A 22,325-nucleotide genomic window follows, 5' to 3' on the forward strand; every position below is an offset into this window, starting at 1 on the left:
CATTTGTGTTATCATATCCATTTCAGATAACCAGAGAGCCAGAAATTTGCATATATTAAATACCTCGAAATTTCTTCTAGAGCCAGAGAGATAGTAGAGTGGGTAAAGCATTTGCCTTGTGCAGGACTGACCAGGGTTCAATCCCTGGCATCCCATATTTCTTCTAAACTTGAAGTTCTCTTTATCTGTTCACATATTCTATAATGTTTTTCTAAGAAACTGCTTTACTACTTCCTCAATAGTAGTACTTGGGGAAGCCTAAATGTCCTCATAAGAAGTAGAAGACATAATTGGGTCTTACTAAGCTATCAGTGAGCCATTTTCTCCCTTTCTCTTGCATTCAAAAAGCCCAAGCTTAATGGCTTTTCTAATACATTTTCTTATCTTACAGATTGAACTACTTATAAATAATTATTTTCATTTTTCATTGTCACTTGGGCTGGAGCAATAGCATAGCAGGTAGGGCATTTGCCTTGCAAGCGGCCACACAGCCGACCCGAGTTCGATTCCTTCGCCCCTCTCAGAGAGCCCGGCAAGCTACCAAGAGTATCTCGCCCTCATGGCAAAGTCTGGCAAGCTACCCGTGATGTATTCGATATGCCAAACACAGTAACAACAAAGTCTCCGATGGAGATGTTACTGGGCCCGCTTGAGCAAATCGATGAACAATGGGAAAACAGCAACAGACAGTGACATTGTCACTTGGAACGATAGCACGGCGGGTAGTGCATTTTCCTTGAAAGCAGCCAACATGGCCGACCCGAGTTTGATTCCTCCGCCTTCTCGGAGAGCCCGGCAAGCTACCGAGAGTATCTCGCCAGCATGGCAAAGTCTGGCAAGCTCTCCGTGATGTATTCGATATGCCAAATGCAGTAACAATTGTCACAGTGGAGACGTTACTGGGCCCGCTCCAGCAAATCGATGAACAACGGGAGAACAGTGACAGTTTCATTGTCACAAAATAACCTCCAAAAAAGAATAAGAACTAGAATAGGATTGAATTGCTACTTATATGTTAATATCTGATTTTAAAATAACTTATTTGTGTTGTTTATGTCCAACTAAGTCAGGTGACACTGCAGTAATGGTCACAGCAGTCAGTAAAACAAAGCCATCACCTTCTCAATTCATGCCTCTGGTGGTAAGTATTTTCAGGTTTATCTGAACTAAATTTATGTAACAAAACATAAATATAGAATTTCTAATATTTTTTGTCTAGTCTATATTGAGTGCAAAATGTAAACTTAGTGTAATAATAGGTTTTCCTTAGTTGTTTGATACTAACTAGGAGCATTTACTGTCATAGCTTTGGGGTCCAGAATATGGCTCAGGGGCTAGCAGGCATGCTTTGCATGTGGTAATTCCAGGTTAAGTCTTAAGCACGACATTGTTTCCCAAGCCAGACAAGCCCCCAAGTACCACCAGTGTTCACCCAAAACCAAAAAAAGATAAACTAACAGTTTTATAATTAATTGTGTTAGTAGTAAACATACTTTAAGATGTCCAGGTACAGGCCAGGGATGTGCTTAGCAATAGAATTCTTGGACTTGTGAGGCCCTAGGCTTGATCCCTCTTACAACCAAAATGAAAAAGTACATAGTTTGACAAAAGTAAAAGTACTTAGTATTTTGATGTTAAATAAGCAAGTGATTCACTGGTTATATACGTTTACCTTTATATGAGTCTGTGAGTATATATTATAGTAAAGAATTAATTAGGATTTTATGGTTTCTTTCTATTATGGAAGTGAGACTATTTTTATATCTAATAGTGTTGATACAAAAAGGAAAGACAATGTTTAGCCTCACTAGAATAAGCTACTTTGAGAATAAGAGTAGGTAATAATAAGAGACATTTTAGCACAGCGGTAGGGCGTTTGCCTTGCATGCAGCCAACATGGCCGACCCGAGTTCGATTTCTCTGCCCCTCCCGGAGAGCCCGGCAAGCTACCTAGAGTATCTCGCCCGCACTGCAGAGCCTGGCAAGCTATCTGTGATGTATTCGATATGCCAAACACAGTAACAACAAAGTCTCCAATGGAGACGTTACTGGGCCCGCTCGAGCAAATCAACAAACAACGGGAGGGCCTTTACCTTTACCTTACCTTTATCAACTCTGATTTCTAGAGGAGATAAAAAAACAATAAAAGTAAATAAAATATTCCACATTCAGTCTGTAATGTTAGCAACGTCAAGAAAATAAGTAACTGCATATTACTTCTTGGGAAATGCAAAAACGAATGAAATGAATTTTTTTCCCATCATTTCTTCCTCAGGTTGACTATAGACAGAAGGCTGCTGCAGCAGGTAGAATTCCCACAAACTATCTTAGAAGAGAGATTGGTTCTTCAGATAAGGAAATTCTTACAAGTCGAGTAATAGGTAAGATATTAGCGTAGAGGCATCACCTCGTAATGTGTGTGAGCATCATTCTCTTGTCTTTTTTCTCCATTTTATTACCACAGGTGATTATATACTGCCTATATCCATTCACTCAAATGTGGATACCATGGAAATAAAAACTTTGCCCATTACTGAATCCCCTAAACATACATAAGGTATAGAATAGGCATCCGATTTGTTGAGTAAAGAAATGAATTTCTAATGATTGAACATATAAATTCCATGACCCTCACTTCTCTCTCAAATCTGTTTCTAGTATTTTTCATTTTTTTTATGTTCAGCAGTGAATTTCCTTGAAAGAATTATATTCACCAACTATTAAAATAATGTCTTTACAAGAATTGAGTGCTGAAAGAAGGTAAAGTTATAGATAACCTTTCAGTACTGTATTGTAAACCACAATGACTAAAAGAAGAGAGGACAGACGGGGGGGGGAGGGAGGAAGGAGAAAGGATGGGGGAGAAAGAAGAAAAGTGGCTGGTTGCACAGAATGTACATTGGTGAAGAATTGGATGTTACAACATTGTATGACTAATCCAAATCATGAACTATATCTCAAGGTTATTTCATGAAAAAAGAGGAAAATAAAAATATACCTATAGTCTTTCAAATTTTGATGCCAATATTATTGATAGTTTTTAAGTTCTTCATCCTAGAAATTGATATCTGTATTTGTCAAGTGATACCAGGGAAATATCTTCTTTTGGTTTGCTATTGGTTTTGCATCTCTTTCATCTGCTTATATGGGTCACTGTTGTTAGTGGAGTGAGTGCAACATATCCTCTGAATTTTAGAATTCTGTACTTCTGCTCTATTATAAAATTTAGTTATTAGGGTTCATGGTATGTTAATTGATGCACTGACATTTATCTGGGAATAAATGTCACTGAATCTCTTAGTAAAATCAGTCCAAGGGTTTTTTGGTTGTTGTTTGATTTGTGGTCTTGGGGTTTTTTGGTTGATTGTTTTGTTTGTAGTCTGGTGTTCAAAGGAGGGAAAGTTTTGAAATATAAAGCAGCAACTTCAAGCAAGTATTATTCTTAATGTCTTTTCCTGTGTTCTCCTGCCACAGATCGTTCAATCAGACCTCTCTTTCCAGCTGGCTACTTTTATGATACACAGGTTAGTTCTGTTTTAGACACATTTTTAATTTCCATATTAGTTAAAATTACTTAATAAATCTCTTTAATACTTCCTAGGTTAAAAAAAAATATATATATACATATGTATATATATATGGAGTAAACAAAATAAAATTGATTATATTAATTTTCTTGGTTAAGAAATGAATATGCCTTGCAACATATGTGGTACGAGGGTTAGAAACTGAGTTGGCTGCATGAAAGGCAAGCACCTTATTGTTATATTATCATCTTGCCAGCCCAAAGATATTAAATACATGATAGGAATATTTTTGCAATATAAAACAAATAATACTGCTTTGCATTATCTATGCTTACAAACAGGAAACACTATTTTCATGTAATAGAAATAGCTGACATTTGCTGAATACTTGAACAAGCCTCTCATTATAAATGTGTTCTACAAAGTATTTCCAGTAGTTTTCATTAGAGCCAATTAGGAAGATGCTATTAGTTTTTCCCACTTAAAGATGAAGAAATTTTTGAGAATTAATTTAAGTAATTTGCCTAAAGCCAAGTATGTTTTTTAGTGGTTTCCAGAATAAGAAGGGTTGACTGCAAATTTTAATCAAATAATACTTAATTTTCAGTTATATAGTGTTTCTGTCTTAAACACTATATGTTAACTAAAGATATTAACTAAAATGATAAGTTACCAAATCAAGTAAATGTAATAATTACTCTGAATTTTTTCCCTTGTACCAGGTCCTTTGTAATTTGTTAGCAGTAGATGGTATTAACGAACCTGATATCCTAGCAATTAATGGTGGTATGTATAAAAATAAAGATTTAAATTATCACTTTTTTGTTGTTTTTTTTTTTTAAGACAAATCTTTCTCTTACAGCTTTTTTCTTTTTTTTTTTTCTTCCCTTCTTTAAGCTTCTGTAGCCCTCTCGTTATCCGATATTCCCTGGAATGGACCTGTGGGTAAGTTAAGATTTAAATATACTTTTATTTTTTTTCCTGGGAAATTTTAGGACATACTATAACAAAAGCATCACTGTCACTGTCACTGTCTTCCCATTGTTAATCGATTTGCTCAAGCGGGCCCAGTAACATTGTGAGACTCGTTACTGTGTTTGGCATATAACAAAAGCATAGATGAACTAATTCCCATTTATTATCTCTGAGGGAGTTAAATTAGATCTAAATCTCCTTTCAATTCCTTGATATTTTTATCCTTATTTTATTTTTGGTAACATATATTGTTGTGTTAGAGGTTTTATACCTCAAGAAATACTTTTAACTTCTTAGTTGCCTTTTCTGTTTTAGGACCTTTTGGGGGGCTAATCACTCAAGCAATGCCCAGGAGACCCAGGAGCCTTGCTGATAGTTCAGAGATAGGGCCCAAGGATGCAGTGCTGCTCAACTCAGACATGAAATACCACCAGAACCACCCCAGTGTTCATGAATTTTTTTTCTCTTTTCTATTTTTGCTCTTTTGGGTCATACCCAGCAATGCGCAGGGGTTACTCCTGGCTCTCCACTCAGGAATACTCCCGGTGGTGCTCAGGGGACCATATGGGATGCTGGGAATCAAACCCGGGTCGGCCGCGTGCAAGGCAAACACCCTACCCACTGTGCTACTGCTCCAGCCCCAATTTTTTTCTTTTTTAACTGAGAAGTGCTTCTCTAAATACAATCATATATTGGGGGCCAGAATAGTACAGCACGTGGGTATTTGCCTGGCACACAACTGATGCAGGTTCAATCACCAGCAGCCCATATGTTCCCCAAGTACCTCCAGGAGAAATTCCTGAGTGCAGACCCAGGAGTAAGCTCTGAGCACTGCTGGGTATGGCCAAAACCCCAAAATAAATGAATGCATCATATATCACTTAACAAGGGGAATACATTTTAAGAATTGGGTCAGTAAGCATTTATGTTGTATGAAGTGATAGAATGTAATTTTACAAATCTGAATAGGAGCCTATTACACACCTAGGATAAATGGTTTAGCTTATTGGAACCACCCAGATATGTGGTCCATTGTTGACCAGATGTCAGTGACATATAACGAGTCAAAATTAAAGCTGAATCCTAGCACATTCAGACCATATATGGAGATTGTATAGTCTAGATCAGCGTGAGTGTGATTAGAGATACAGAAGAAATGGTTTATTTAAGTAAATCGTAGTAATGAGGCCAGAATGTAGGATAGAGTACTTTGTGAACCTTAAACAAATTTGATAGAAATAATTGACTTTATTGTGGTCATAATTAAACATGGGTTATATGAACCATCTCAGAAATACTGTCTTTAAAAATGAGTTTTTACTAATTTATTGCCAATATTTTAATATATTTTAGGAGCAGTACGAATGGGAATGATTGATGGAGAATTTGTTGTTAACCCAACACGGAAAGAAATGTCCTCCAGTGCTTTAAATTTAGTGGTTGCTGGTGCCCCTAAAAGTCAGATTGGTAAGTAGATTAATTCTGCATTTGTTCAAGATTTTGCTTGCAAGTTTTGACTTCTTAAAAATATCTTTATGTTTGGAAAATAAGGCACTTTACTTATCTGAAGCTGACCTTAGTTTGAATCCCCAGCACCATAATATAGTTCTTCCAGGCCCATCAGGAATTAACCTCAGAGCACAGAGCAAGTAATTCCTGACTACCCCTGGAGATACGGTTTAAGTCATGTGCAAGACCCAGTCTCCTGGTTAAAATAAATAACCAAAGACCTGAATTCTTAATTTCTTGTGGCCTTCTTAGTATATCTTGAGGATAGATCCCAGTTGAGAAATGCTAAATGCTGATTTAGATAATAATCTTAATGACAGTACGAGTTGGTTAATATATCAGCTATAGTTATAAGGTATTCATGGGTTGGAGAGCTAGTGTACGGCTAAGGCACTTGCCTTGCACTTGTTTAATCTGGGTTCAATCTCTGGACCCCGTATGGTCCCCAGAGCCTGCCAGGAGTGATCCCCAAGAGAGGCCCAAAACAACATTAAAACAAGTAAAGGTATTCGCATGATCATTCACTTTGTACAAGATGAAATATGCAAACAGTAAAACATCAGAAGGCAGCAGTATATTAAGCCTTTTAGAAACCAAAGTCTAGGACTAGAGAGATAACTTGGAGATTGAGCATATGTTCTACATGCAGGAAGCCCAAGTTCTATCTTCAATCCCCTGAGCACCACCAGGAGATATCCCTCACCCCATCCCCTAACACACACACACACACACACACACACACACACACACACACACACACACACACACAGAGCCAGGAATAGCTGCAAAACTGTAAATAAGCCCAAAGTCCTACCCCTACCAAAATTCAAATTAAAAAAAAAGAGTCCAACCTGAACAGCGCATTACTTTGTATAAAGTCTACTTATGGTGGCAGGTAGGTTTCTCTAATTGACTTATTTTGAAACAACTTCATTGTCAAAACTTTTCTCCTAGTGGAATGATTAGATAATGTGACAGTGAATTTCCCACACTTAAGTGAGAAAGCACATCTAATTATTAAATGGGAACGTTTGTAGGAAATACTGTGTTGCTTTTGTGTCTGATTGTCTGTGGTTTGGGGACTACAGCTAGTGCTGCTCAAGATTTACTCCTGGCTTTGTGCGCAAGGATCATTCCTTGTGGTGTTCAGGGAATCATGTGGTGCGGGGGATCTGGGCTCGAACCTGGGTCAGTCGTGCAAGGCAGACAACCACTATACAATCTCGCTAGAGTGTGTTAAATATTTTTAAATTTCACTTTTAATACACATTGAAATGCAGTCGGGGGCCAGAGAGATAGGTCTACTGCTAGTTACTAAAGCATGTGCTTTACTTGGAAGATGACTGGGTTTGATTCTAAGCACCATGGGTCTGGAGCAATAGTACAGCAGGTAGGGCATTTGCCTTGCACGTGGCCGACTCGGGTTCAACTCCCAGCATTCATATGGTCCCTGAGCACTGCCAGGAGTAATTCCTGAGTGCATGAGCCAGAAGTAACTGAGCATCGCTGGGTGTGACCCAAATAGAAAAAAAAAGTGAGTCTACTAAGCACAAGAGTTGATGTCCGACCCCCACCCCTGCAAGCACTGAGTTGGGAGTAGCCCGAGCACTGCTAAATGTGACCCACAAACAAAAAATGCAACTGTACATTTAAAGAATGGAGTTTTGTCTTTTTATGCCACTGATTCAGATTCCATCATTGGCACTACATGGCCTCCTGAGTAGCCTCTGTGCATTCCCGAGTATGGCCTGAAAACCAAAAAACAAATATTTGAAGTATCTGAGTTATATCTCAGTAAAGCTGCTGTTTAAAAAAAAATTATACATTTATTTTATTTCATTTTCTTATGAGAACTCACTGAACTATGGTTATGAGAAGTCACTGAATTATGCTTATGAGAAGTCACTATATTATGGTTCCACTCATTACTGCTATTTGCCCTCTTGGAATATTTAGAGAATGGACCCCAGTGTGTTGATTCTGAGGGAAGGAAAAGATAATAAAATTGATCGTTAGTGCTCATGTATGGTATTTAAAATGCTATATCGCTAAAAGTATCAGTTGCAGTATTTTTTTGTCTTTTTTTCTTGAATAGTCATGTTGGAAGCCTCTGCAGAGAACATTTTACAGCAGGACCTTTGCCATGCTATCAAAGTAGGAGTGAAATACACCCAACAAATAATTCAGGGGATCCAGCAGTTGGTAAAGGAAATGGGAGTTACCAAGAGGACACCGCAGAAGTTATTTACTCCATCACCAGAGATTGTGAAACAGGCTCATAAGTAAGAACTTAGGTACAAAAGAAAATTTGAAATTGTCACCAGACTTAATTTTCTCTCAGGAAAACACTTTGATAAGTGCCACTATGCATGCATTGCTTCGTAAAAACTATTCTTCTATTGAGGAATCATTACCATAAATAGCAGCTTAATACCTTAAAAGGAACAAGCTGACTTTATTTTTCAAGGGCCCAAGTTTGAATCTAAAATTAGAGAGAAGACATACTGGTCCACATTCATGTTATCCACATATTACTCTATCAGAGAAAAAAAGCTTAAGGTATTTAAATATCTATGAAACTTACTGAGGTTCTTAGAAAGTAATCTGGTATAGACCCTTTATGTCAGTACTTCAAGTAGTGATTGAACATGCTTAGTTCACTCAGTAATTATGAAGTGAGTTGCGGGCAGTCCCAAAGGACCTTAATTTTCATAGCAGGAGCCTTAGTTTTGATCCCTGGCACTGCATGGTCCTGCAAACCCCAGATTTTGTGTAAAAACCTAAAAATAAGTAAATGAATCAATATGGAAAATCATGAGTTTCCATTTTAATGTTTGTCTTTAGTGTTCAGAATTATCAGATTAAGAATGATGTATAGAAACTTGCCAACAAGTTTCTTCTAGTATACAAAATGCATAGAACAAAAAATTTCTTTTAGTAAGAAATTAAAAGAAGTATGTGGGTGTATATGTGGAAAATCTAAGATGAAATAAGTTGGACAATTATAATGAGAAGGGGTTATGTATCATTATGTGTGATTGATGCCCAAGAAATGGATGAAAAGAGAGAGATCTTTGTTCTGTCACTATAAATAGCAAACTTATTAGCAGTATTGAGTTATGAATACATATCTTTAATTTTTATGAAATGTTTATTGCTGATACTTTAGTATTTCAGTTAAATTGTTATAGTGGAAACTGCTGTGGTTTCCAGATATTGTTTTATTGACATTTATTTTTTGATTAAAACAGACTTGCCATGGAAAGACTTTATGCAGTTTTTACAGATTATGAACATGATAAAGTATGTATATTTGGATTTTTTATGAATATGATAATTCTGGAGATTATATTGTCACAATTCCTAATTTTGTTATGATCTTAATGCTATATAAAAATTCTTTATGTGGGGCTGGAGTCATAGCACAGTGGGTAGAGCGTTTGCCTTGCACGCAGCTGATCTGAGTCCGATTCCCAGCATCCCATATGGTCCCCAGAGCACCACCAGGAATAATTCCTGAGTGCAGAGCCAGGAGGAACTCTTGAGCATTGCGGGGTGTGGCCCAAAAAAAAAATTCTTTATGTGGCTGGATACAATGGGTAAGGTATTTGCCTTGCAGGGTTTAATCCCCAGCACTCCATGTGATTAGCAGAGCCTGCCAGGAATGATCCCTGACCTAGAGCCAGGTGAAAGCCTACATTACCACTAGGTGTGGCCCCAAAATAAAACAAACAAAAAAGTCTTTAAATAGAAAACTAAGGAAAAACTTTGTTGTTTGCTTCTCTATTCTTTGTTAATACACAGGTTTTATGAGTGTGTGCAAATATGTTAAATGAGTAATGTTTCTTGTGTACTAATAACCAGTTCTAATCTTTTTTTGTTTTTTCTGTTTTATTATTGGGGACCAAACCTGGCAATGCTCAAAGCTTACTACTTGCTCTATACAGAAAAATTACTCCTGGCAGTGCTAGAGGGAACTATTTGGGATGCCAAGACCAAACCCAGGCCTCTGCATGCAAGGCAAGCACCCTACCAGCTGTACAGTAACTCCTGTACCACTACTCCTGCCCAATTCTTATCTTTTTTTTAAAAGAAATACTAACTTTAAAGAAATCTGAATACTCTTACAATGTGTTGCTTGTAAATAATTTTAAAATAGTTCTATTTCCATGTTGCAATGTATGTATAATAACTTAACCTCAACCCTTAGATTTCCAGAGATGAAGCTGTCAACAAGATAAGGTTAGATACAGAGGAACAACTGAAAGGTAAGTTTTCTTTTCCCTAATTCCAAAATTATTTAAATAAAGTAATGGACTTTTTAAAGTTGTCAGTTGTGAAACTGTAAAAAAATCAGTTTTTTTCCACTGATTCTTAAAATTTTGCAGTTATCATGCAAAAATGGTACATTTCAGGAATATTAATAAATGTGGTATGGGACCACAGTAGTACACAGCCAACCAGGGTAGTATGCTTTGCTAAATCGGGTTCAATTCCCAGTACCACATATGGTCCTCTAAGCACTAACAGGAAAACTTAGCATTCTCGGTGTGGCCCCCAAACCAAAAATAAATAAATGTATCATTGTATCCAACAAAGAATGTAGTCAAATAATGTTGACTGTGCAATCTTTACTTTACAGACGCTTACCCTGTAAAATGGGGTATCTTGTATTCTGTCACTTGAAAACCTGATTTTTTTTTTAAATTCTAAATCTGATATTGGACTACTACATGTGATTTAAGGGGATTAAGTGAGTAAATTATTTACATCTGTTACTTAGCATGTAGGAAATTTTCAGTAACTATTAACTAAATGCTGATGTGAATTCTAAAACTTAGATGTTAGAGAATATACCTATCTAAAAATTATTAAGCAAAGAATTTATAATATATAAATCACTCAAGACTGAATATATACCAAATTTGACAGAGTTCTTAATATCTCTCAACTTAGTATAAAGTTTTAAAATTAATAACTCTGCTGTTAGCATTGGTGTTAAAGTCTGTACAGAGGTTAAGATGCTTGCCTTGTATAAGCAATGCCAGATGTGATTCCTTTGCACAGAGCCCCGTGAACCTTGTCCCTCCCCCAACCTAATAATAAAAAAAGGTCTGCAACAAACACTACAAGATTTGTCTTTCCTTTGTTTGGGGAGCCACACCCAGGGTTCCTTGGGGCTTACTTGTGGCATAGCTCAGGGATCATTTCTGCTGGTGCTTGGAGATCATGTGGGTATGGTCTGCAGGGCAAGAGCAGCCTGCCTGCTGTACCACTCCAGCCCAAGATTCTCACTTTTATTGGTATATTTCATCCTGTTTATTCAGAGTTTATATAATGATTTCATCTCACTTAGAGAAAAGTAACTTTTTATTAGGGTAATAAACTCTTTTCATTATTTAGGTTCATCAAGTAATATTTTAAATAAAATTTTGCCTGACAAATCATATCTGAATACCAGGAACCAGGAATTGTGCTGAAGTGTGTCAGTAAAAATAAGTAAAAATTAATTAATTATAAGTCTCTTTATGCAAACATTTGTATTCAGATTACAGCTATGTCAGTTACTAGTTGTTTGATCTCAGGCAGTTTACCTCACTTATAGAGGTAAAAAATAGAATTTATTTCATAGGTTATTACATAGATTAAAGGCACTAGCATTACAAATAGATACCTGACTCATAAATTATATGATAATTGTTAAAATAAGCGTTGGTGGAGATTCGTAATTTTGCGGACTAAGATCAGTGTTTCCCAAACAAAATAGTGAAGGAGACAATTCTTAGAAAGTGTTAGAAGTCAGGGAGAGAGCTCAGTGGTCAGGTATACATATTTTGTGTTCACCAGGTTTGGTTTCAAATCCAAGCCCCACATTTCTTTTCCCCTTCCCTCAGCACTGCTGGGTGGCCCTGGAAGCCCCTAGGCACCCCCAGGATGGCTCTGCATCCTTAGGACCTAACATTGAATTGCCAGTTGGTTAAGTATTATAGAGAATTGCCCCAAAGTCCCCTGAGCATCACTTGGGAAGCTCCCGCAAAAAGGGTACGTGGGGGAAAAAGCATACATTAGATTCTTTCTGTTTGGCTGTATTTGTCAGGTGTGGGTTAACAAACTGTGGGGGGTTTCTGTGTATTTGGTGGTTAAGAGCCTCTTCTTGTCCTCCCCAGGCCTCCCCAATAGAGATAAAGGGAAAGGGGACCGCACACTAGTGTTGAAAATGGCCCGTTTAATGCAGAGCTGTTAACATGCTTATAGAACATCTCAAGGGGTCAGAGGTATAGGATTGCATTCTGTGTAATTTGCAGAGGTAAAATTCTCTAGGGGAGATAAACTCAAGGAGATGCTCTGTCTCTCGGGGTCATCTATATTGCTTTTCTCTTTCCCTCTAGTCATTATATCAAACAATTAAGTTAAACAATTAAGTCTACTTCTTACCAATACTTGGCAGTTGTTTGGGTAAACACAGTTAAAGATAAAGATCCCATGGGCTCTTAGTTCTCTGAGAGCAAGCAAGACTTTTATTGTAAATCCCAGACTAAGTTCTCAGGCCAGTGCAGCTTGACCTTCCCCATGGGAATCCTGTCTCTTAAGTCATAACAGACCATGTATTTATGCTTTCTAAACTGTCCCATTTCGATGCTGGAGTAGCTTTGCCACTCCACACAGATCCATCCCAATTCCATGGCAGGACCTCCCATTTGGGATTTTAGGAACTACAGCAACCAAAGCCTGAGTCAAGTGATTATGACAGATGCCCAGGGGTAGACATTTCAGAGTTAATCAACTCCCAAATATTAGGAGCACAGCATTAATGGTCTTTCTGTGTTTAAGAGGAGAACACTGCTCTATAGTAAAATATAAAAAGCCTGTAGGGGAAATAGAAAAGCAGGTAATTCACTACAAATGCAAAATCCAGAGTTACCAGAAAGTTTTGGCTTATAAATATCACTCTATCACTGTCTCACAGTCATGCTGTTGTTCATCAATTTACTCGAGTGGGCGCCAGTAACATCTCCATTTTCCCAGCCCTGAGATTTTAGCAGCCTCCTCTTACTTGTCTTTCCCAACACTGCCGTATTGGAGGCTCTTTCAGGGTCAAGGGAATGAGACCCTTTATTGTTACTGGTTTTGGCATATCGAATACACCATGGGTAGCTTGCCAGGCTCTGCTGTGGCTTGTAAGTAATGAAGTTCCCTTGGGGGAACTGTGACAATGAGAGTAAAACAAGAAAAGGTTAAAGATAAACTCGGGATTAGGGATGTCGAAAGAGCACTGTAAGCTTCTCTGGAAGGAGGAAAAGAGGCAATTAACTGATGAAGCCTAAAGCACTTAGGGTTAATATCCAACAGTCAGGTAATATATTGTGATGAGAGGTGATTTTAAAAGTACTATTGTTCCAGTAGCAAGTAAACTAAGTTTCCATTGCAGCATGTTTGAGGTATCTAATACTTGATATGTCTCTCCTTCTTGAAAACATTTAATGTACTTTGTTTTCCTAAGGATTAAATATTCAGAGTGATTTTTCTTGGCTTACCTCTTATTAGTTAACTGCCTTGGTACTATTGAACTTAAGTGGAAATCCAATTACCAAACTGAAAATCTGTTTTGGTTTTGTCTTCTATAGAAAAATTTCCAGAAGCTGATCCATATGAACTAATAGAATCCTTTAATACCGTTGCAAAGGAAGTTTTCAGAAATATCATTTTGAATGAATATAAAAGGTAAATAAACATTTTTGTGGCAACTTGTTCAAGACAAGTTGTGTGTTTTTTTCCAAATGAATTTTTAAATTTTTTTTTAAATTTTTGGAAGGGGGTGGTTTGGGCAATGTACAGCAGTGCTCAGGGCTTACTCCTGACTGCTAAGGGATCATTTCTGATGGTATGATATGTGGGACCATATATAGTGCTGGGTCTCAAAGAGGGGTTGGTCATATGCAAGGCAAGTGCCTTAACCCCTGTACTGTATTTCTAACCCTTAAAATTGTATACTTTATAAATGGATGTGTAGATTATTTGATGTGTCTGTCTATGAGAATGTGTATATAGTAAGCAGCCCCAACTGCATAATCAGAGAAAAGCCTGAAATGCTTTAAAAAAGTATTTTTTTTAATTGCAAAAAAGTATTTTTTGACAGTACAGGTATATGAGTCAAAACCCTCGAGATTCTGATTCATTGTGATTTTTTTATGTTATGCCACTGGGGTTAGAAAATTTATGCTGTTTGAATACTGATTTCCTTTATTACTATAGGTGTGATGGTCGAGATTTGACTTCACTTAGAAATATAAATTGCGAAGTAGATATGTTTAAAATTCTTCATGGATCTGCCCTATTTCAAAGGGGACAAACACAGGTAATAAATAGCTGTTAAAAGTTATAACTCTAATTCTAAAACCTCTAATCTAGCTCTAATTCAGAGTTAGACCATACGTATATATGTGTACACACACATATATATGGGCTGGAGCGATAGCACAGCGGGTAGAGCGTTTGCGTTGCAAGCGGCCAACATGGCTGACCCAAGTTCGATTCCTCCGCCCCTCTCGGAGAGCCCGACAAGCTACTGAGAGTATCTCACCCACGCGGCAAAGCCTGGCAAGCTCCCCGTGACGTACCCGATATACCAAACACAGTAACAATTGTCACAATGGAGATGTTACTGGGCCTGCTTGAGCAAATTGATAAACAACAGGAGGACAGTGACAATTATTTATATATATATATGTATATGTGTATACATATATATATACACTCTCACATACATATACACATACATATATGGTGTCTGCTATATATCATGTGAAATGTGTTATATATTCAGATATGTTAATTAATGTTTAAAATATACATTTTTATACTTTTTTTTCCTCTTTTGGTGTGATTAGATGTATAGGGCCACATCTGACTCTGCTCAGGTCCTCTACTCTGGATCTACTTAGAGGTCAGAGGACCATATGCAGCACTGGGGATTCAACCCATTAGTATAAAACTATGTGCTTGGCAAGTGCCTTAACCCCTGTACTAGCTCTCTGTCCCTAAAAAAGTACTTAGGTGATTTTTAAAAGTTAAGTGGAGGTGGGCAGATGGCTCAAAAGAATGGAGGTATGCAGGCGGGCCCTCTAATTTTTTTTTTAATAATAAAAATAAGAGGGAAAATACTGTCTTTTTAAATTGACCCCCCAACTTTATCTTTTTCTTGTTTGTTTTGGGGGCACACATAGCAAGGCTTACTCCTGGTTCCGCTCTGAGGGATTACTCCTGCTGGTGATCAGGGATCAAGTTTATCACTTTGAATTTTTTATTTCTTTTCAAAATCCTGTTTTTTATAGCTCTTCAGTCCAGGGGGAAGTGGGGGAGAGAGGAGGGTGTTCCTTTAGTATTATTATTTAAGTATTCTAAGAATTTTTATATTTTGTTTATCTGAAAAGTTCTTTGCTTTTGTGTACAATCTTCTTGTTGGCCACAGAATTATGGGCTTATGTTTTTTCTGATGAAAAGCCAAACTCATTCGAATCCTTGTGTCCATTGTCCTATTTTTGTTGTTGGCTTTTTGAGTCATACCCAGCAATGCTCAGTTACTCCTGGCTCTACACTCAGGAGTTACTCCTGGGGTGCTCGGGGAACCACATGGGATGCCAGGGATCAAACCTGGGTTGGCCACGAATAAGGCAAACACCCTACCTACTGTACTATCACTCCGGCCCCTATTTTTATTTTTAAATCATGTGCTTTTGTTATTGTTGGTTAGTTGGTTTTATGGTACTGGGGATCACATCTAGAACCACACACACACACACACACACACACACACACACACACACACAAATGCTTTATTGCTAAACAATTTAAAGATATATCCCTAGCACACTTTAAAGATTTTTTCTTGGTTTTTAGCAGTACAGTTGTGAAAAGTATGTTTTTTTTTCTGGCAAGAATTAATTTAACTTTTATGTATAAACTTGTATTTCACAAAACTTAAAGCATTTTTTTTTTATCATTTTTTTTTATTAGTGAAACACCATGAAGTACACTTATAGACTCACAAATTTTTGTGCTTGGGTTTCAGTTATACAATGATCAAGTACCCATCCCTCCACCAGTGCCCATCCTCCCCCACCACGGGTCCTAGCATCCCTCCGACCCCCCATCCTCCCCCCCCCCCCCCGCCCCGTCCCACCCTGCCGCTGTGGCAGGGCATTCCTCCCTGTTCTCTCTCTCTTCTTTTCTGTACTGTGTTTTGCCAGAGAGGCATTGAGTGGCAGTCATGTTTGGTCTATAGACCACTTTTAGCATGTCTCTCCCACCCTGGGAGGGTCTTCACAACACCCTTTATTTGGTGCTCTCTTCTCTATCTGAGCTTCCTTCTCACCTAGCACATGTGGCTGGCCTTCAAGTCATGGAGCAAAATTCCTGGTACTAATCTGAGCCCTTCCTGGGTGTTAGTCTCCCGTTTTGTTGCTTTATGTTCCCCAGATGAATGCAATCTTTCTGTGTCTATCCCGCTCTTTCTGACTCATTTCGCTTAACATGATACTTTCCATGTAGTACCACTTGTATGTAAATTTCATAACTTCATCTTTTCTAATAGCTACATAGTACTCCATTGTGTAAATGTACCAAAGCTTCTTTAACCAGTCATCTGTTCTCGGGCACTCAGGTTTTTTCCAGATTTTGGCTATTGTAAAGAGTGCTGCAATGAACAAACAATTGCAGATGTCACTTCGACTATACCTTTTTGCCTCTCTGGGATATATTCCCAGGAGTGCTATAGCTGGGTCAAATGGGAGATCGAATTCTAATTTTTTGAGAATCGTCCATACTGTTTTCCAAAAGGGTTGGACCAGCCTGCATTCCCACCAGCAGTGAAGGAGGGTCCCTTTCTCGCCACATCCGCGCCAGCACCTGTTGCTTTTGTTCTTGTGGATGTGGGCCAGTCTCTGTGGTGTGAAATGATATCTCATTGTTGTTTTGATCTGCATCTCTCTGATGATTAGTGATGTAGAGCATTTTCTCATGTGCCTTTTTGCCATTCGGATTTCTTCTTTGCGAAAGTTTCTGTTCATTTCCTCGCCCCATTTTTTGATGGGGTTGGGTGATTTCTTCTTGTGTAGTTTAACCAGTACCTTGTATATCCTTGAGATCAACCCCTTGTCGGATGTGTATTTGGTGAATATTCTTTCCCATTCTGTAGGCTGTCTTTGTATTTTGGTCACTGTTTCTTTTGAGGTGCAGAAGCTTCTTAGTTTAAGATAGTCCCATTTGTCTATCTCTGTTTCCACTTGCTCGGCCAGTGGCGTGACGTCTTTGAAGATACCACTAACTTCAATATCGTGGAGAGTTTTGCCAACTTTGTCTTCAATAAACATTATGGATTCCGGTCTGATGTTGAGGTCATAAATCCATTTCGATCTTACTTTTGTGCATGGCGTTAGGCAGAGATCTGAGCCCACTTTTTTGCATGTAGCCGTCCAGTTTTGCCAGCACAATTTATTAAAGAGGCTTTCCCTGCTCCATTTCACTTTTCTTGCCCCCTTATCGAAGATTAGATGATTATATGTTTGGGAGGAGATGTCAGTATATTCAACTCTATTCCATTGGTCTGCAGCTCTGCTTTTGTTCCAGTACCATGCTGTTTTGATTATTACTGCTTTGTAGTAGAGCTTGAAGTTAGGTAGGTTGATTCCTCCCATTTTCTTTTTCCCAAGAATTGCTTTAGCTATTCGTGGGGGCTTATTGTTCCATATAAATTTCAGGAGTGTTTGCTCCATTTCTTTGAAGAATGTCGTGGGTATCCTTATAGGGATTGCATTGAATTTGTACAGTGCCTTGGGAAGTATTGCCATTTTGACAATGTTGATTCTCCCCATCCATGAACAGGGGATATTTTTCCATTTCCTCGTGTCCTCTTTTATTTCCCGAAGTAGCGTTTTGTAGTTTTCTTTGTACAGATCCTTTACTTCCTTAGTTAAGGCGATTCCTAGGTACTTGATTTTCTGGGGCACAATTGTGAATGGAATTGTTTTCTTCATGTCACTTTCTTCTCTTTCATTATTTGCATATAGGACAGCCATGGTTTTTTGGGTATTGATTTTATAGCCTGCCACTTTACTATACAAGCCTATTGTTTCTAGGAGTTTCTTGGTAGAGTTTTTAGGGTTCTCTAAGTATAGTATCATGTCATCTGCGAATAGTGAGAGCTTAATTTCTTCTTTCCCTATCTGGATGCCCTTAATATCTTTTTCTTGCCTAATCGCTATTGCAAGTACTTCCAGTACTATATTGAACAGCAGTGGAGAGAGTGGGCATCCTTGTCTCGTCCCTGAACTTAGGGGGAAGGCTCTCAGTTTTTCCCCATTGAGGATGATGTTTGCTGTAGGTTTGTGGTAGATGGCTTTAACTATATTGAGGAAAGTCCCCTCTATCCCCATTTTGGCAAGGGTTTTCATCATGAATGGGTGCTGGATCTTGTCAAATGCTTTTTCTGCATCTATTGATATGATCATATGATTTTTATCTTTTCTTTTGTTGATATGATGGATTATGTTGATTGATTTCCGAATGTTGAACCATCCTTGCATCCCTGGGATGAATCCTACTTGGTCATGATGTATGATCTTTTTGATGAGTTGTTGGATTCTATTGGCTAGTATTTTGTTGAGAATCTTCGCATCCGTGTTCATCAGGGATATTGGCCTGTAATTTTCTTTTCTTGTGGTGTCTTTGTTTCCTTTTGGTATTAGAGAGATATGGGCTTCATAGAAACTGTTTGGGAGAGTTTCCGTTTTTTCAATTTCCTGGAAAAGCTTGAGAAGAACTGGCAATAGGTCCTCTTTAAATGTTTGGAAAAATTTGCTAGTAAATCCATCTGGACCTGGGCTTTTGTTTTTCGGAAGACTTTTGATTACAGTTTCAATTTCCTTGATGTGAATAGGTCTATTCAGGTACTCTATATCTTCTTGCTTCAGCTTTGGGAGATGATAGGAATCCAGGAATTTATCCATTTCTTCTAGGTTCTCTTGTTTCGTGGCATACAGACTTTCAAAGTAGTCTCTGATGATCTCTTGAATTTCTTTAGTTTCTGTTGTGATATCCCCATTCTTATTTCTGATTCGATTTATTAAGGCTCTCTCTCTCTGTTTCTTTGCTAGTGTTGCTAGTGGTTTATCTATCTTATTTATTTTCTCGAAGAACCAGCTCTTGGTTTTATTGATCTTTTGTATTGTTTCTTTGTTTTCCATGTCGTTGATTTCTGCTCTAAGTTTTACGATCTCTTTCCTTCTGCCTGATTTAGGCTCTTTCTGTTGATCCTTTTCTAAGGTCTTGAGCTGTGAGGTCAAGTTGTTTATGTGCATCGTTTCTACAGTCCTAAGATATGCTTGCAGAGCTATAAATTTTCCCCTTAATACAGCTTTCGCTGCATCCCATAAGTTCTGGTAGTTTGTGTCTTCATTCTCATTTGTTTCCAGGTATCTTTTGATTTCGTCCTTGACTTCGTTCTTGACCCACTCATTGTTCAGCATCGAGTTGTTTAATTTCCAGGTGTTTGATTTTGTTCTCCGTGTCAGTGTGTGATTCACTTCTATCCTCAGTGCGTCATGGTCTGAAAAGATGGCTGATACTATTTCTATCTTAATGATTCTGTTGAGGTATGTTTTGTGTCCTAAGACATGGTCTATTTTGGAAAATGTTCCGTGCGCACTGGAGAAGAATGTGTATTCTTTCTTTTTGGGGTGTAAAGCCCTGTATAGGTCCATAAGCCCTTTCTCTTCTATTTCTTCTTTCAAAGCCAATAATTCCTTGCTGGGTTTTGTTCTTGTTGATCTATCCAGAGTTGATAAGGCGATGTTGAAGTCTCCAAGTACTATTGTGTTGGTAGCGATGTCCTCCTTAAAATCTGTTAGCAGTTGTTTTAGATATTTAGCTGTTCCTTCATTAGGTGCGTATAAATTTAAGAGTGTGATTTCTTCCTGCTGTATGTATCCCTTGATGAAGAGAAAATAGCCTTCACTGTCCCTTCTAATCTTTTTCAATGTGAAATTAATGTTGTCGGATACTAGTATGGCCACCCCAGCTTTTTTGAAGGGGCTGTTTGCTTGCAGGATTGTTTTCCATCCTTTGACTTTGAGTCTGTGTTTGTTCTGGCTGTTGAGATGAGTTTCTTGTAGGCAGCAGAATGTTGGGTTCTGTCTCTGTATCCATTTTGCCACTCTGTGTCTCTTCAATGGTGAATTTAGACCATTGACATTGAGAGAGAGTATGGTTATGGGGTTTTGTGTCATTTTCTGTAGGGTGTGTTGTGGTTGTAGGGTTTGTCTTTTCTTATAGTAGCCCCTTTAGGCCTTGCTTTAGGTTTGGTTTTGAGTCTATGAAGTTCCTGAGCTGCTGTTTATCTATAAAATAGTGTACTGTTCCTTCGATTTTGAGGGAGAGTTTAGCTGGATAGAGTATCCTTGGGGAAGCATTCATTTCAGTGAGTTTTTTGACTATATCTTGCCACTGCCTTCGGGCTTGCAGGGTTTCCTCTGATAGGTCTGCTGTGAATCTAAGGGGTGCTCCTTTGTATGTGATTTCCTTCTTTGCCCTTGCTGCTTGCAGTATTGTGTCTCTATCGGCAGCATCAATCATTCTAACTATGATATGCCTTGGAGTGTTTTTGTTGGGGTCTCTTTTAGCTGGCACCCTTCGGGCTTCTTGAACCTGAATGGCTGCATTGCAGAGCTCTGGGAATTTTTCAGCAATGATTTGTTTGACGGTGTTTTTTTCGTTGGGGTTTGTTTCCCTGAGGTTCAGGTAGTCCCATGATTCTAATATTGTTCCTCTTGGAATCATCTGCTAGGACTCTGATTCTCTGTAGAGCCATTTTGAGGTCCCTTGCCACTGTTTGTTGTTGCGTGTTGGTTTGTTGCAGCTGATCTTCCAGCTCACTGATTCTCTCTTCAGCTGCGGTCATTCTATTTTTAAGAGAAGAAACTGAGTTTCTCATTTCATCTATGGAATCTTTTAATCGTGACATTTCTGCTCTCATTTCTTCGCGTAATTTGTCGATTTTTTCTGTGGTGTTACTGGCTGTCTGTCTGACCGTTTCATTGAGTTGATTGAACATCTTGATGACTTCATATCTGAATTCTGTGTCAGAGAGATCCCTTAGGTGAGCTGTATCGACAGAATATTCTGGATTGTTTTTGTTCTCCTCCACTTGAGGTGGGGATTTTCTTTGTTTCTTCATATTGCTGAGTAAGTTGGGGACTAAATTCCTTGGGAACTAGGTTCGTTTGAATTAGTAAACAACCTGCGGCTGCTGGCCGGAAAATAGGCCACGCCCACTCTGAAGCCACGCCCACTTCTGAAGAGGCCACACCTCTACGGAAAACTGGGTTTGAGATGAGATGAGCGCCACATGAGTAGTGAAGAGGGGACGGCAGCCGCTCACGGCTGCGTTTCTCCAGGCGTCTGCCGGGATGCCTGAGGTCCCGAAGGGAGAGATGGAAGTCCCGGGGCCACACACCAGGGGCAGGGCTGACCTGGGTTTGAGAAGAGAGGAGTGCCGCGTGACTACCGGAGAGGGGGTGGCAGCCGCTCACGGCTGCGTTTCTCCAGGCGTCTGCCGGGATGCCTGAGGTCCCGAAGGGAGAGATGGAAGTCAACTTAAAGCATTTTAGTCATAATTTCTTCAAACATGTTTTTATGGAGCCAGAGAGATAGTATAGGGGTAAGACTAGCCTTGCAAGCAGCCTATCCCTACCCATCCCCGGTCCACACATTGTATCCTGAGTACAACTAGGAGTGATCCATGAACAGAGGACCATGAGTAAGCCTTAAGCACAGCTGAGTATGACACCAAAATTAAAAACAAAGGGGAAGAAGTTTTTAGTACAGTTACAATAGTTCTCAAATCTTTGTGTGAAGACCAGAAAGTAGCTTCAAAAGAAAAATCCTAGGGGCCAAAAGGATAGTACAGTGGGTAGGGTGTTTTTAATGGTACATTTTTGTAAGTAGCCCTTTTTCCTGTTTTTCCCAAAGTTTTATATATATATATATATATATATATATATATATCTTTGATTCTTGTAATGTTAGACCTTTAGTTAACTGTGGTTTTTATTTTGTTTGGGGGCCGCACCCAGAGATGCTCAGGAGTTACACAGTGGTGTTAGAGAACCATATGGAATTCCAGGGATTGATCCCAGATTGGCCTCACAGAAGGCACGCACCCTACCCTCTATACTATCTATCCTAGTTAACTGTGGTTTATACATAACTCTTAATATTTGTGGATAACTAAGTGTCTGCTGTAATCAGTATTATCATGTC

At 38.6% G+C, this 22,325-nt stretch overlaps 1 protein-coding gene across 1 annotated transcript in view; it reads left to right on the plus strand.

The window, feature by feature from the left end:
* The window catches only part of PNPT1 (polyribonucleotide nucleotidyltransferase 1), a 46,187-nt gene that overhangs the window by 3,379 nt on the left and 20,483 nt on the right, over window positions 1-22,325 (plus strand). Inside the window, exons 3-13 of the mRNA XM_056123249.1 lie at window positions 1,067-1,141; window positions 2,276-2,381; window positions 3,475-3,524; window positions 4,250-4,313; window positions 4,425-4,472; window positions 5,856-5,969; window positions 8,107-8,293; window positions 9,263-9,314; window positions 10,222-10,279; window positions 13,637-13,733; window positions 14,265-14,367. Coding sequence (XP_055979224.1) covers window positions 1,067-1,141; window positions 2,276-2,381; window positions 3,475-3,524; window positions 4,250-4,313; window positions 4,425-4,472; window positions 5,856-5,969; window positions 8,107-8,293; window positions 9,263-9,314; window positions 10,222-10,279; window positions 13,637-13,733; window positions 14,265-14,367 — 954 coding nt within the window. The remainder of the gene's footprint in view (window positions 1-1,066; window positions 1,142-2,275; window positions 2,382-3,474; window positions 3,525-4,249; window positions 4,314-4,424; window positions 4,473-5,855; window positions 5,970-8,106; window positions 8,294-9,262; window positions 9,315-10,221; window positions 10,280-13,636; window positions 13,734-14,264; window positions 14,368-22,325) is intronic.

The sequence above is a fragment of the Sorex fumeus genome, unplaced genomic scaffold, assembly GCF_029834395.1.
Source record: "Sorex fumeus unplaced genomic scaffold, SorFum_2.1 ptg000006l, whole genome shotgun sequence".
NCBI classification, from domain to species: Eukaryota; Metazoa; Chordata; class Mammalia; order Eulipotyphla; family Soricidae; genus Sorex; species Sorex fumeus.